Genomic DNA, 15,616 nt, shown 5'->3' on the forward strand with positions numbered 1-15,616 from the left:
TCAAGTATGTCCAAGTTAGTCGGAAGAGCGGCATACTTCAGAAATGCGACCAAAAATAGACATGAACATAAACAAAGATTTCTGTTGGTGAGACGTTGAGTGGCATAAAATCATATGTACAGGTATACAGCGGAATGACAACTAAACCATTACATGTTTTGCGCTTTATTTTCCATATGATATAGGTCTTTGATTGAGTCTTGGAGGTGATCTTTCTTAAAAAAGAATGTGATATAAGAGTCTCCCCAACAGTTGAAATAAAATCAGTGTCTAAGGACTAACGAAATATCATTCATCATTTGGGAATTGAGCTGTATCGTTTTAATATTTTTGATAGTGCAGTATATATATATATATATATATCTGCGATGCAATGTCACTATAAAAACAAAGGAAACATCGTTTCTGGTCATCATTCCATAAACCGAAGGGAGTAGAAACACGTTACCATGAAATAAACAATAACGCGGAAGTCATTTTTCATTCTCGTTTAAAAGTTTTGGACGAGAAGTTGTCAACTCTGCAATTAAACCGTCACATGATATTTTTTTTTTTAAATTGCAGTCCTGAATGACGTTTAGGTGGAAATAACACGTTAAGGAATCATAATAAATCTTTCTTTGACAAAGCCATAGGTAACATACAATCTAACTATCACTACCTCACTGTCTGCCATGGTCGTTTCCGGCTTCGTTTGAAATGTCGCTATTAGTGTCACAAAGCTCAAATTACAGGACTACGGAAACATGTCTCTTTCCAGGCTTGAAAATAGATGCATGCCTAGCAATATCATGTCTACCCTTTGTTCATTTACCATCTCAACTTACAAATGTTCCGCGGCCACCGTATTACTCAATTTTCGATTTAAACGAATATGCATCCGCGGTCTGAAGTCATTACTACACAATGTCAATAATCATTATGATAATGTGACGGAGCCACTGGATTGTCTTTTATGTTGTAATTATGAGACAATGCACTGACTTCTATTTACAGTTTATTTAAATCTATATACATATATACAGGTACATGTCCATACGTTCACCACAACACTTTCACTGCTCACATGTTGTCACTCCCACGTTCTTACCACAACTCCCAATAGCTACATCCTCTCTCCTGCACCTCAGAAAACTAAACTGAACTCTACACCCACACACAACCTGTTCTCTCTACACTGTAACACACACCACCCTTTGTTCTCATGACACTGGTCATTCTCAATCAACATTTCTCCCAAACGGTCCGAGCTTTAATTGACAACTTAATAAGATCTCCAGAACCAAGTAATATGTCTCTACATTGAAATTGCACGCCTAATCTTATACAAATAAACAACTACAGACCCTCCGCAGACACTCACTGATACGTACAGCTGTGGCTGACACAACTCATTAATTAGAATCTCTGATCACTCTGACCACTAATGGCCCACTCGACTCTCCTCCTACTCTCAAAGGTAACACTTTTTCACAATAAGAAAACATTATTGTGCTTTAAAAGATCTTTTATTTCTGGTACCATACAAAATATGACATAAAGATAGTACCACCTGATAAATTATGTTTTAGAGTTCTTGTTCTCAAGAACTACATGTATATTTAAACTTAAGCCACACGATAAGGCAGGTGCCATAAGCTGTTCCTCCAATCGAACATTCCAGAAATTCTTGTTGGAATTTCGATATTTTCAATGTCGTTATATCTTTTTTGAAGAGAGAAAGACGGGAAAATGTAAATAGAAGTACGTTCATAAAACTGATTTCTGGTGCGGTTCGTAGGCAATTCCCACTGCACTATTGGAGAATAAAACATGAACCGCATATTGATTAACCATTAACGTCCACGAAATAGACATGCTTGACTCCTCGTTGTTATATGTTACATGGTTTCCCTTTTTCCTATATTTCACAAGGCGAAGCGTTGTTTTTAACTGTAAACGGCCCAACTTTCTTCGGTGAGTTTTGCTCAGGTTATACATTATCCACAGTTTCTCGTTCGGCCAAATGATAAAACTGTTTGAAGGAATAATATTTCTCGAATGTTAATAATCACACATTCGTACTTAAATCATACTTATCAAAGAATGCGATACAACTTATTTCTTTAAATCTGCTACTAAATAGTTTATTCGCATTATATTTTTCCAAATTTCTCGCTTTTATCTTATCTCTAAGATGACAATCTTTGCGAAGGTCAGAAAATGATCCGAAAGTGATCCGCACGTGCGGCCAAGGAGTGTAAGATCTGAAAGGGTTAGGCTGGTGTCACTGATAGGATTATGTGACTTAGTGCCTCAGGATTCATTATATCACTAAGCTTCGGTGTCATTCCTGAGAACAAGTCATCACCGAGATCATCAACTTGAATAACATGAACATTTTCATTCTGCGCTTCTTTGATGGCTGAATGTCAGCCAGTAGGAAATGATAGTACCTACTATTGCTGATATCAAAGGTAGTATATATACATGTATATACGTACATGGTGTGGACTGTCTGTATTTGATCAGGGTCGACATGGACGGAGGATAGACACAATCGATTAACCGACGACAGACCGATATATAAAAAGTCGATAAAACATCAGAATAATTCGGACTATTGTTTGGGGCGATATTTGTATAGAAGAACTTGACTCAATTGATAGAACTTCGTCTAGCGATCGAAAGGTTCCGGATTCGTATCCCGGTCTGACCGTGCATTTCTGTTTTCCTGTTACAAATGCTATTTATACTATATGTAAACAAATTTATGCACATATTATGAATATAACATTGACTGCTATTGCTCGATTATCAGTACACAGTTCATACATTCCGTGTATTTATTCATCATCAGCCTATTTGACAGCATAAAAAGTTACTGTGTTTCCACCTTTTCCTCCACGGATAGCCTAGACATATGAAGATCTTTTAGATATACGTTAGATAATGTACTTTGCTCGTATTTTCCCCTAGTTTAATCCGTTTTAGGTTCAAATTAGTGTGTTGTTGACATTTCGGTATTATATTGTTTTGTTTTTCGTTTTCTTTATTTTGTCTTGTTATTTAACTGTTTTGACCATCGTATATCACACAAATTCAAACACATTTCTTTTCCGTCATCCTTCTACCGTCGCCGTACCATTGGAGGTCGGGGATCGAGGAGAGAGCAAACCTTGTTACCATGTTCGTAAGAGGCGACTTATGAGGTACCTCTGAAAATTAAAAGTTAACTACTTGAGAATCTGATAGCGGTCTTTATCATTTGGCAATGTTTAATTCTTCCTTCTCATCAATAACGCATTCCTTTGCAACTACTAGTCTTGGTGTTTAGCATTCACTATAGCTAGGAATGTTGCGGGTTGTGTCCTCTGGCAGAGGCCAAGCACAGTCCTCGACATGAGTACTTATTGCTCTGGGCTTAACGTTTAGCTTAAAATGATAGTCGGTCAAGACTGGTTTGCCTATTTTCAGTATACTTTGATTAGCAGGAGCGTCATGCTACCGTGTGTCTTTGCTGTGAAGTTGCTGTGAGACGACACTTGTAAATGGTCTATCATCTGAGGACACCGTCTTCTTATGGACGTAGCTGTTGCGAAGATGCAAAAAAAATCACAGACGGCTGTCACCGTTATATGAAAATTTATGACGTAGACAACGTAAATATAGTCCTGGGTCTGTAATAAACTTAATGTCAAGGAACGCTACCTAATGTTGCCTGCGTTGTCTTACATCCCGCTGCAGTGTAGAACTGATCTATTCCCCATTACACCATGTAACATTAGAATATACACAATTTTATTGAATTTAGAGGATCTTTGGAATAATTAGGACCGATCACGACTGTAAGTTGATATTTATAGTTTGTTTGAACGCACGACTGCTCTGTAAGTATTACATCTATTTTTATTGCCAGAAGAGTGTATGTTCTGACTTGATGCCAGACATCCAGCGATTTTCTCCTCATCTTTCGTCGGAATTTCGCGTCTATTTTTGTCCAATATAAATCTACGCTTATCGCGTTTCGATTGACTGCGGTTGTGTCCTAAATCAGAATCGTACATCGGTTTGATGACATGCACAGATGGGTGCGAGTTACAAGCCTTTATAAGACTCGATTTCTGGATGACATAAATCGCCAGTAAAGAAATAGGGTGTACGCCTTGCAGTCATTTACGATAATATCTCCTAGTCGTTTAGGTTTGTACGACTTCATTTATGGAAATTTATGCATTTTCTATGTCAGATTTAGGTAGCTTGGAAATAGTATAGCAGAGATTAAATGTTTATAAAGTCTCATCACCGATATATCAATAATATACATTACGACAGGAATCAAGAGGCACATCTGCTAAGGACAAAGCTACAGCTATCAGTAGCCTGAGGTTACTGTAGCATAAATGTGCACTATGTCTTTGAATTGAGAGTATGTGCATGTATCATGTATATTTTACGGCTAAATATGGTCGCCTTTTGCACTTTTTGTACTTAAATCAAACTTACAAAAACATAAATTATATCCAATACAACATAAATGAAATAAAAAAATGTCCTAAAGCAAATTAAAGGACGCTTGCGGTATACATTTATATGTTATATTACGCGTATCTACGAAACATGATGTGTAATGTCATTTACAGCTACACTGTGTACTTTTGCACAATCAGTGTATGTTTATATGACCCATTACACGGAAAATATTAATGAATTAATGACAGTTTTCTGGGAGTGATAATGTGTTGCTATTCCTATCTTCGATCATATGTCTATGTGGTTTTTTGTGGGTTTTTTTGGTAAATGCATACTGAATCCAATTTAGATAATATATGACCTGTGCAAGATCATGGGGGATAGACTAGGGCTGCTATATCCCACTGCTTATTGTAATAGGCGACTTATGTGGGGCCCCCAGCAGAATCGGAGGTACGAGTTGTTCCTCCTTGTCTACTGCTAATGAAACATTGAAGAAATCAAAATTGAATTGTTTACTTTTCGGCAGTATCTTCCTCCATCTTTAATTCTGTGACCTTTCGTCTGCGTTAAATGATGCTGTGAGGATATAAACCCAAACAAACATACAAAATTGTTCAAAATGTTTTTTCTCTCAAGAAAAAATTGCTAGAGACAGTTCAAGGAAATAACCTTAGAAAAGGAAAGATATTTCCCTGAAAGGTTTACTAACCAATTTCAATGTTCGATTATATACATACATGTACAATCCTCACGTACAGTAAATCCTCATTATGCTGTCATTCTTTGTCCAATACATTTGGCCTTTTAAAGAGGTTTGACGATATAATGAAGAAGACAAATAAATATATACAAAATATTCCTTATAGTAATTCAAAACATGTTATTGGTAAGTTAGATTGCGTATAACACGAGGGGCATTACATCGATGTTTTGCTGTACCACATAGCCATTTACATGTAGCTGAACTTTACAGGACGGCATACAGTGTTCAATTCAACCTTGATTCTAAATGCCACTCTTGTAACGTGCAATTATTCTAAAGGACCTTGATTAACCATAACGCACGTCAGATTTGCACATAGATTGGTTCTTTATATGTAAAACGGCCATGAACATGCATATCGAGGAGCTTTTTTGAAAGTAGACTTAATGCCTGTCTGGTTAAGGCTCCGTTGTCAATTTAACAGAAAATATGACAAGTATTCAATATTTGAGGAATATTGCTTGCCTCGTAACAGTACGAGAGACTTCCATAAAGTACACTATATGTTGGTCACATTGATACTGCCAGCCAATCTCTGTTTCCAGCAATCTCATTTTTGCGCAATTTAGACAAGATTATAGAAATTGATTATGGCTATCCTGAGAGAAGTTATCTGGTCTGTTTAAAACCTCTGGTTGAAATCTTGTTAAACAATTTCTACAGTGTTTTATGTTCTTTTGTAAAATCCAGATTTCTACAAATCAAATTATTCCCTTATCCCTCTAAATCATGTAATTACAACATCCGGGGACTGCAGGTATCTCACCATTCTCTTGCGTCACTATCTAGACTTGAATTATTGAATATCCTGTTATACAAGATAGAGTTTGTGGTAGTTTACTGGTCCTATAGTGACCTAACTCAAATGCAATTATAATGCTTGATTTGTAAATGGAACAAGAAGATTTAAAAAGAAATCGAAAACTTTTGGAATTAATTCTGTTTTTATCGAAAGACGATTTGATAGCTTTGTTTGCTTAATTATTTTAGACTTTGTGACAGAAATACCGGATATTGTAACAAAAAATAAATTAAACCCGAAAGTAGCATCAGGTAATGAACCACGTGAGTTTTTACATTTTATTTATGACTTTAACGGAAAACTGAACTAACCACTGAACACATTTGCGGACAAATTCTATAATACTTGTATGCTTTAAACTTGACAGGAATATGTTTTACCGCTATATGTATCGGTTACCTGTAACTGATTTTGATTTAAAGTCACATGATCATTAAAAGTAAAAGCATTTTGAAGCATGCAGTCATTATATTTTGTTCTTGTCATGAATACAACGTGTATAAAACTCGAACACCATATTGTTGTGCTACTTTAAGTTGCTTGCGAGTCTTTCGTTAAAATGCGACATTGAGTATACTAGCACACGCACTGGCTCCTGTTTCGATATAATATATGTTTATTCAGTATTGTTGTAATACTTATAAAAATTTACTGGTACGTATATGGCAAAATATAATATAACATGTACCAATGCAACATGTCATTTAAATATAACATTTATTTACTATGGCCACATTAGATAGTTTATACAAATTTGGACCGAAGGCATTACTGTTTCATGAACTTTTGACAATGGCAATAGTCCATTTTAGAAACAGACATATTACGGTGACCATTCATGTACTATGAAGGTAGAGGTGGCCGATCAGTTTTATCTACGGTGTTACTGTAACCAAAAACCGACCACCTACATCCCGTCTTCCCCCTCACAAACCCCCACACACTTTTGCTACACTGTCCTATGTGCCCATGGCGACGTCATTCGTACGATCACCCGTGAATGTTCACACTTTCAAGGTGTGGCCAAGTGATGAATACACTTCGAAATTGCCAATGACGGAATCATTCATCAAATCCAATTACGACCACACACCATGGCTACCGGCGTCTTAAGTAGGAGACACATATACTAAACCACCTACACTGCAATACATCAGCCGTTAACAAGGACTAACTGTGTCACCTAATGATGACGAATGTAGGGGGGTATACTTATATACGAAAAGTCAACACGGGCAGGTACGTAAAGTCCGAGCTGTTTCCAAATGTACCAAATCAGTCAACATCTCCTGTATGTACATATAAGTAAACACCTCGAAGGTTTCGGTTCGTGTGGAAATTAATTTTATCCCTATATTCTAGATGTAGGTTGTGTAGATACATAAGGTCACATGTAACCTATAATACCACCACTCCTGGGTCTAGTCGTCCGTCTTCATTAACAAACGCAGTTGTGTCGAGTCCACAATTTTTGGTTAATGCCATCTGCTAACATGGTTGTCCTTCAGAGCGGTCGTGGTACCACGAAACCCCGTGGTCGGAGTGACCTGCTCCAGGAAACTGTTTGTGTTAAGTGAGAGCAGTGATGCCCCGTATGCGCCTTTGTATTAATGTCGTTTCAATCTTAATCTAGGAATACGACACCTTAGCACAGGAAGTACTATGCTTATTCGTATGCTTCACCAACACTATTATTTTTCTAAATAATAATTCACCAGCGACAGCTCAGAGCAACTGCTTTCTCAACATACAAACATATTGTTTCCTGATACTATAACTGGTACATTGTAGAAAAATATATAACATTACTAACGATTTGTTGACACACAAACCATAGTTATGGCACACATTTGCAGTGTAATGCAATTACTCATTGACACATGTGTACACTTCTTCGAACATTGGATCGCGTGGCAAATGAAGACAATTTGGTGCATATATTCTTCAGTATTTCATATACTGCTGTTTCCAATTTAAATTTTGGAACAGATCTAAGGCAGCACCATAAACAGTATGGTGTGCCCATCTGTTACGTTGTAGTTCTAGTTTTGGCTCGCTTTCACTCCTTTTCCGATGTTTGGACAGTCGGTCGAGAATATGTCAGACGCGTGAACAGTGGGACTAGCTTCCTTGTGATTTATGGACAGCCGGACCAGCTTCCGCCAGACTTGTGTACAGTCGGTGTAGCTTCCGTATGTCTGTATTTCACGGGTCAAATATAACCACATTTCAATGACTGATACAAATGCAAGAACTCCATGGAAAAAGATAATCCTTTTTAGGAATCACTTGATAGGAAATTTTAACTCTGTAAATTGAGAAATAATTATAAATACAGGAACGTCCCCAACTTTATAATTGATCTATATTTAACAGCTTTATATCACATTCGTTTGTTTTATTATGTATTTTTAAATACATGTAAATACGATTCATTGTCGTAGATGTGCATGGTGCATATAAATACCAACCAGAATAAGATTTTAATAACAGAGAGAGCTGAAATTTAATGAAGATATAGTACGTGGTATGAAAGAACTACACAAGTGTGTTCTGTTAAGCTAACAACTACTAGCAAATTTATTTTGCCTTCAATAAAACTACTTCCATCTTCAACTGTATCCTAACCATACTAAGCGGATATCGGTCCAACATGACTTACGGTATATGTCAAGTACATGCAGCTACTGTCCATCAGTTCGCCCATGCGTACTTGAAGATTATTTGACCGACACGTACATGTACACCACAAGCGGCAGCGCGATATAGGAGGTCTAACTACATGGCTGGCTCACAAACAGATCGGCATGTCAGCTGTTTTACCGTTTGATTACCGGCACGTATGCCTGGCTCGTACTGTTTGTTTATCGGCGCGAGATCGGAATTTAGGATGAAAGGGATCAGCTGACAATGAGTACGGCCCTGCTGGATTGTTTGTTGTCGATAACACCGATTCTTAAGATAATACGACAATATGGAACTCTCCCATCCTCAATTATCGGTAAACGACCATAAATACACGTGGTTGATACTACATCATTGATGCTGTATGTGCTGTGTTTGTAAATATACAAAACGTGTATATGATTTATTTAAGTGATAAAGGTCATTACTATTATTGGAAGATGTCGACAAGGGTGTACATGTACGTACACACAAGAGAAGGCACTTCCGGTATTTCTGTATTTCCTTACTACGTCACGGCTGACTCTATCTGTGACATGGTCAGCAGCCGTTGTATCTAATCTGACTCCTTAAAGAGAATTCGTGAGGCTAGTGACACACCTAAACACTAACTGACATGTAAGTCAAAGTACTAATACTGATATTATAAGCAAATCCTTGTACATGTAACAATTCATACATATTTAGTTTGTACGGTGTATATATTGTCTACCGATAGTGTTTTATTCAGCAGAATTACACAGAACAATACAGTGAAGTGTATCAAGTATATTGCATAATCCTACAAAAACGCCAATTTCAGCATTTTCCTTTTTCGTCAATAAGTATATGATTTAATCATCTTATACCTACATGTACTTTAGAGAATATAACTATACCATCCTTTGAAAGCTTTTTTCGTATTTAGCAGAAAAGTTTTTAATATTATCCAAAAATTAGCCGATGTGCATGTATATCATATGTTAATTATTATCAATTTATCCGAAGTTAGAATCCTAGTCCATTACGTCAATGAATATAATTCGTATTCAATGTACAGAATGTGAAAGGCTGTATTCTTAGTTACATAATAATAATTCAAGGTTCTTGTAATCCGCTTTTTCCTAACCTATTTCGTAGGTCGTCTCAAAACGGTTCACAAATTATTATCCGTGGTTATATGGCCTTTGCTACCAGCCAATATCTTTCTCAACTCCCTTGAGAGAATACAGCCGGTGCTGCCATTTCGGCGCTCACAGCTAGCGTTCAACAATTCTAGCAGTGTCAAACCACATACTCATTACAGCAGAGTAGACTGGAATAAGTGGAGTAAAGGATCTTGCTCAAAGATACAGCACAGTGTCATGCCGTGACTCGAACCTCAACCCTTCAGCATGTCGAATAATCTCACTAGAGATAACTTAAGTTAAAGTTAAGAAGACAGAAAAAAATACCAAATAAAACATCTTAAGCAAAATATGGTCGTTCCGTCAGTTAAGGATATATCTGTGGTGCATATACCTTGAGTTAACAAAATGAAAATACATATGTAGAAATACAGCAAAAGAGGAAATGTACATATAAATCTTTTATTACGTCACAAGTTTACAACGTTTGGCGACAACAGAGATTAAAATGCTATACTTGTCAAAAACATAAAACTAGAATTTCAGCCCAATATATAAAATGTTAGAACTGTAGTCCAGGTATGGCGTTGGTTGAAATCCTTGTCCGTGAATGTCAAATGTGAGAATCCCTGTTCACTTTAGCAACGGGTAAAATCCTGGATGAGATACGTCAAGTATTGACACATATAGTCCGATATGTCAATGGAAAGAAATTTTATTCCAATGATATTGATTGTAATATAGTGTACCGTCAAACGTTACAATTGCAGTCGAGTATGTCAAAGGATATGATATGACATGTGTATAAAATATATCTGTATATGTGAAAATGTTAGCACCAGAAGTACATTATATTAACTTGAAATAACGGTAATACAAATAGGTGTACATTAAATCATTTTACATTTAAAAGGACACTTTAAAACACAACATGCTTCAAAACGCACATATTACAATGTATCATATACTGTACTGTGTTATCTACTAAATATACCCATGTCATATTGTTTTGCATATTAATCCATGTCCTGTGATTGGCTGTAAGTTTCAATTGTTTAAAAAGTGCCGTCACGCTAGACAAGTACATGACGTCACAGACTTACACACTTGACTCAACATGGCGGCTTTTTACATTTCAAGGCTGCGTAAAAATTGTCGTTTTACACGAATAAATGCCACAAATATTTGTTTATGTAATAACAAGGATCTAACATGAGTTTTCAATTCAAATGAAATTTATGAAACTGAAACTCATGTAAGATCCTATATATATGCTCCCGTTTCACTTTGATGGAAATGCAGCTAAACGCCAAGTCTAACCAAAGTCAGTAACGCGACATATATTGGTTACAGTCATATGGCGGTGTACCAATTATTGTGTGGTGTCTGCATACAACTGTTGATGACTAAAGGACAGGCAATAAAAGAGGAATAGAACAAAAAACACGTCTAACCGCACAAATGGAGCGAACTGCAACGTCTGACCAAATCAGTGAAAGTGGAAAATATAGGTCAATGTGACCTACATAGCCCATGATGGTGCAGTAATCCTGAAGTATCTGCATTTAAAGTTTTTATCATGAGACATTTTTCTTGAATCAGAGACATGGAGATTAACGCAAAGTCTAACGAAGATATGAACGGACGAACGAGCGAATCGATAGAAAGGAACATTTGATGTTCCTTCCATCTATTTGTCGGTGACATAATAAATAGACCAAACATTCATGGGAAGACAAAAACAAATACAAAAGGATATATCTAAGACATGAATAGCATGCATGTTTCTTTTGTCTCTAACAGGTGTTACATTAGGCAGTCGGATACACAGTTCAACCTGTGTAACGTTACTTAATAACCGATTCTGCTCCGGGTTATATTCAACATGTATAATTCAATATCACCGATGTACGTTAGTCTTAATATAATTTTACAAATCGAAACGAACTCAACATATATACCATTAGTTTTAGCTTGAATCGTTTAAGCATTATTCATCTTCATTAAAACATGTCTAAACTTTAGCTTTTCAATAGGTTTAGACATTTCGATGCTCTTGTGTTCTGCATCAAGGGCGTAAGTTAGGCGGTACAATCTATTACTACTTCAAAACTATTTAACTTAATTGATACTTTGCTAATTTTCTGAAGAAGAATTTGGGTAACTGAATAAAAAACTGTTTTTATATTACATCTTATGTCATTTCCTTGCGAAAGTGAATGATGTTTGTGTTTTTGTCGACACAAACTGCTTGCTATGGTCTTTAAATGTATATAAAACCTACCTATGTATCATCACAACAAACACTCGAAAGACATGAAGGACGTTATTCAAGAAAACTATGCAAAAAGTAGAGAGCACCGAATTATTAGCTGTGACGTTACATGTAACATCACGGGAATTGATTTGATGAGTTATGGTTTGTGCTAAAAATCTATGAAACCAAAATTGTTAGCATAACACATGTTTGTCATTAAGGCAGGCCCATTTCTGTTTAGTGCTATCTTGGACTTCACATGCTTGTTCAAGCTACCTGTACTCAGTTCAATAGGATTTTAACACATACACGTGTATCATGTAAAAAAACGTTTGCATATTAGTTGATGTGTTTTCTTTAATCAAGTTATTAAGCACATGTGATTTTTTTCTGGAGATCTGGTTACATAATTGCACATGCTAAACCTGTCCATTATCCATTGCATCATACGTATAGGTGAGGAAGAAAGATTTAGATGATGAATTTATTATGCACAGGTGGTGTTACAGTAACTATAAAACCGTGTGTATATTTTTCACGAGTGTATACCTGGGTGGTCCAATAATCGAGACAATAACATATGCTGAAACATTACACACAGCTGAAAGCCGCCACGTACTGTCATCGGCCTCTTACAACATGTATAAGGTTGGGAACTACGTTTTTGTTAATAATTTACAAAACAAACAGAGAACTTCAACAGTTTGCCTGTATTAATTTCAACGTTTTATATCTTTTCGTGAGGTATCAACCGTCGTTATATAAGATTTTCATAAAGATGTACCATGTGGAACACTTTGTTATTGGCACAAAATGTACATCGTCTCTCTATCACTTAACGATTCCTTCATCATGTTTTGGTGAATAATGGGCACAGCAGCGAGAGATCTCAAATTAACTGCCCATCAGCCTTTCGATGTTCAATGTAACACTTATCTCTTATCATTGAAATTGCCATGATCCTTGATTGATATGCATGAACTACGTAGACAGTAATCAAATTCACGTTGTTTTAACAATTCTTAGATAAGGACTGGTGTGTGAATTCATCATTGGGGTATAATAAAACAGACAGTGACATATTAGTTACGCTTGTTTATATCGATTATACCTCAGTATTGAATGTGATTGGAGAGTTTTGACAATTAAAACCACAATTGATAAAAGACAGATTCAACAAAATCTTTTATCATATCAGAACTGCACTTACATTAAACAACACACTAAAATGACGTGCTGTTTAGAAAGGAGACGAATGAAATTGTCGAGACAGTTCTTGAACAAATCGTTTCTTCTTGAGATGAGATAATATTTTTGGTAGTGTTATAACACTGGCTATTTTTGATAATGCACTAAACAACCAATATTAACACCCAGAGACGGAACAACATTGTAATTATATTTGACTCGATTTATTTTTGTGTTTGCGCTTATTATCTGTTATAATAAAATTCAATTAAGGAAATATTCCTGGCGCCCTAGATGTGTATCCTGCAGTTCGGGAATTGAGAAAAAAAACATACATGCTGTTACCCGGTGAATGTTCGTACACGTAACAGGCTACTCATGTTAGTAAACCATGCAGGTTTTCTTTTGTTTTTCGTGCACCAACGCAATCAAATAAATATGTTGCATCTGTTGCAACACTTTGGTTGCTTTTGTTTTATCCACTTTTGAGTTTTTCCCTTTTTCTCTAACGCCTTACTTAACCATACCTTTAACCTTGGTGTTTTCCTTTACCCAAACGGGAAAGGTAATAGGTTCTGTCCCTTGACCGCGACATACTAACAATGGGTGATGCGCTTTTACTTGACGTTCAGCTTTAATTTAGAGTGTAACGGTTAGGACTTGTAAGCCATGTGTTAAAGGAATGTTACTAGGATATATTTGTTGATATCCTACTGTGACGGTACTGTAAAGTAGTCTTAAGTAGATAACTATTGTGGAAACCGTACTTATATAACCTTAGCTGTTACAAGGGCTTAAAAACTTAACAATCCAATTAACAAACCAGACCCTCAACCAACTGCTCAGCTGTTTGCCTATTAGGAACAACATACATTCACTAGTCCTTATATATATCCTCTTATTCCGGTTTGAAGAGAATATCAATTCCGACATGTTTCTCATGGATACAATGTATCACGTGTAAACGGAGTTAAGGCCATATCCGTGGTTATCAACCAATTCATTTCCGAACACACTGAGGTATATACACTAGGGGATTAATTAGGTTCACGGGAAAAGGTGTTATACTTGTATCATATTTCCTGGCGTCTATTAATACATTCCGAGGTACTTTCCCGGCGGATACAGTCGATTGCTGCTTGTGACTGATGATTGGGATGTTATTTACAGATTATGTAGAAAAAGGGTCAGGGAATATGTTGCGAAGCTACATGAAATATTCCAAAACTATACGTGTAATAAAATACACTCCTGAATTACAAAAAAAGCTGGTTTGAGTACAGAATCGATGCTTGAGTATGTAAACGGTTTACGTTGGCCGGTCCGGAATACTAAGGTATCGTTTGGTCACTTACCACCCGATCCTGGGCACACACCGTTATATCTAAGTCAAATGAGAATGTATGCATTGGTTATACAAAAACGTAAATTCATGAAATTTAGATAATTCGCAAAATACCGATATTATACAGTATTATACCCATGTTGTGCTATAATATTTCGTTACTCATTTGAGTTTCGAAACCACGCCTCATACATAGCGTCAACATGGTCACTATCCATCGAAAGCTTGCTTGTAAGCTTTGCACAGTGTTGTGAGTAATCGTTTGAATGTCATCACTTTAAGTATTCCACATGATTACTTTTGAAAGATGGTGTAACACCATGTTATATCAAAGGATGAGTCCTAGTTATTATAAATCTTCCAATACGTTACAGCATTCCTTGTTTATTTACAGGTATTCCTATGATGACGGCGATTGATTTCCAGTCGACACTTGACCCCAAGTTTAACCCCACACCTACAAACGTCACATTCATGAGAGGGGATCTAGCCATCCTGTCCTGTTCAGTAGAAAACCTGGGCACAAAATATGTAAGTAGTACATATTTAGACTTCCATACGTTCATTGATTCTTGTGCTTTCTTCATTTCTTCAATTAATTAAGAAATCTGGGCAGCAGAATGTAAACAATTTAATAATGAAACTCGACAACTGGGAATGTCAAAGACGATGTACTCATTATTCGTTTGTAGGTTTACATACACTTATACACTATCACAACAAATGTATTGTAACATCTTCTGTTTCCAGAGTTCATGATACCCTTCTTTTTCTGTTATATTATCTCCTTGGGTACTTTTCTTAGGTATTTTTGTAACTAAATGCTTTTTTTGTCCTGTTAGGTTATAAATCATGATAGAACAAAACAAATGTACTGATAAAAATGTTACTAGAAAAACGTAGTGAGGAGAAAAGTTACTTAAAGGGTAGTTTGTCAACACAGATCAACATTTTATGCACCAAATGGCCATTTCGTCGTTTATGGAAAAACTAGTGGTACTACATGAGAATTCAA

General features: G+C 36.2%; 1 protein-coding gene across 2 annotated transcripts in view; it reads left to right on the forward strand.

The window, feature by feature from the left end:
* The window catches only part of LOC110445636 (lachesin-like), a 166,746-nt gene that overhangs the window by 116,455 nt on the left and 34,675 nt on the right, over positions 1-15,616 (forward strand). For both annotated transcript variants that reach the window (XM_021490345.1, XM_021490346.1), the window contains exon 2: positions 14,996-15,132. In XM_021490345.1, the coding sequence (XP_021346020.1) occupies positions 14,996-15,132 (137 nt within the window). The remainder of the gene's footprint in view (positions 1-14,995; positions 15,133-15,616) is intronic.

This window comes from Mizuhopecten yessoensis, unplaced genomic scaffold (assembly GCF_002113885.1).
Source record: "Mizuhopecten yessoensis strain PY_sf001 unplaced genomic scaffold, ASM211388v2 scaffold2329, whole genome shotgun sequence".
Taxonomy (NCBI): Eukaryota; Metazoa; Mollusca; class Bivalvia; order Pectinida; family Pectinidae; genus Mizuhopecten; species Mizuhopecten yessoensis.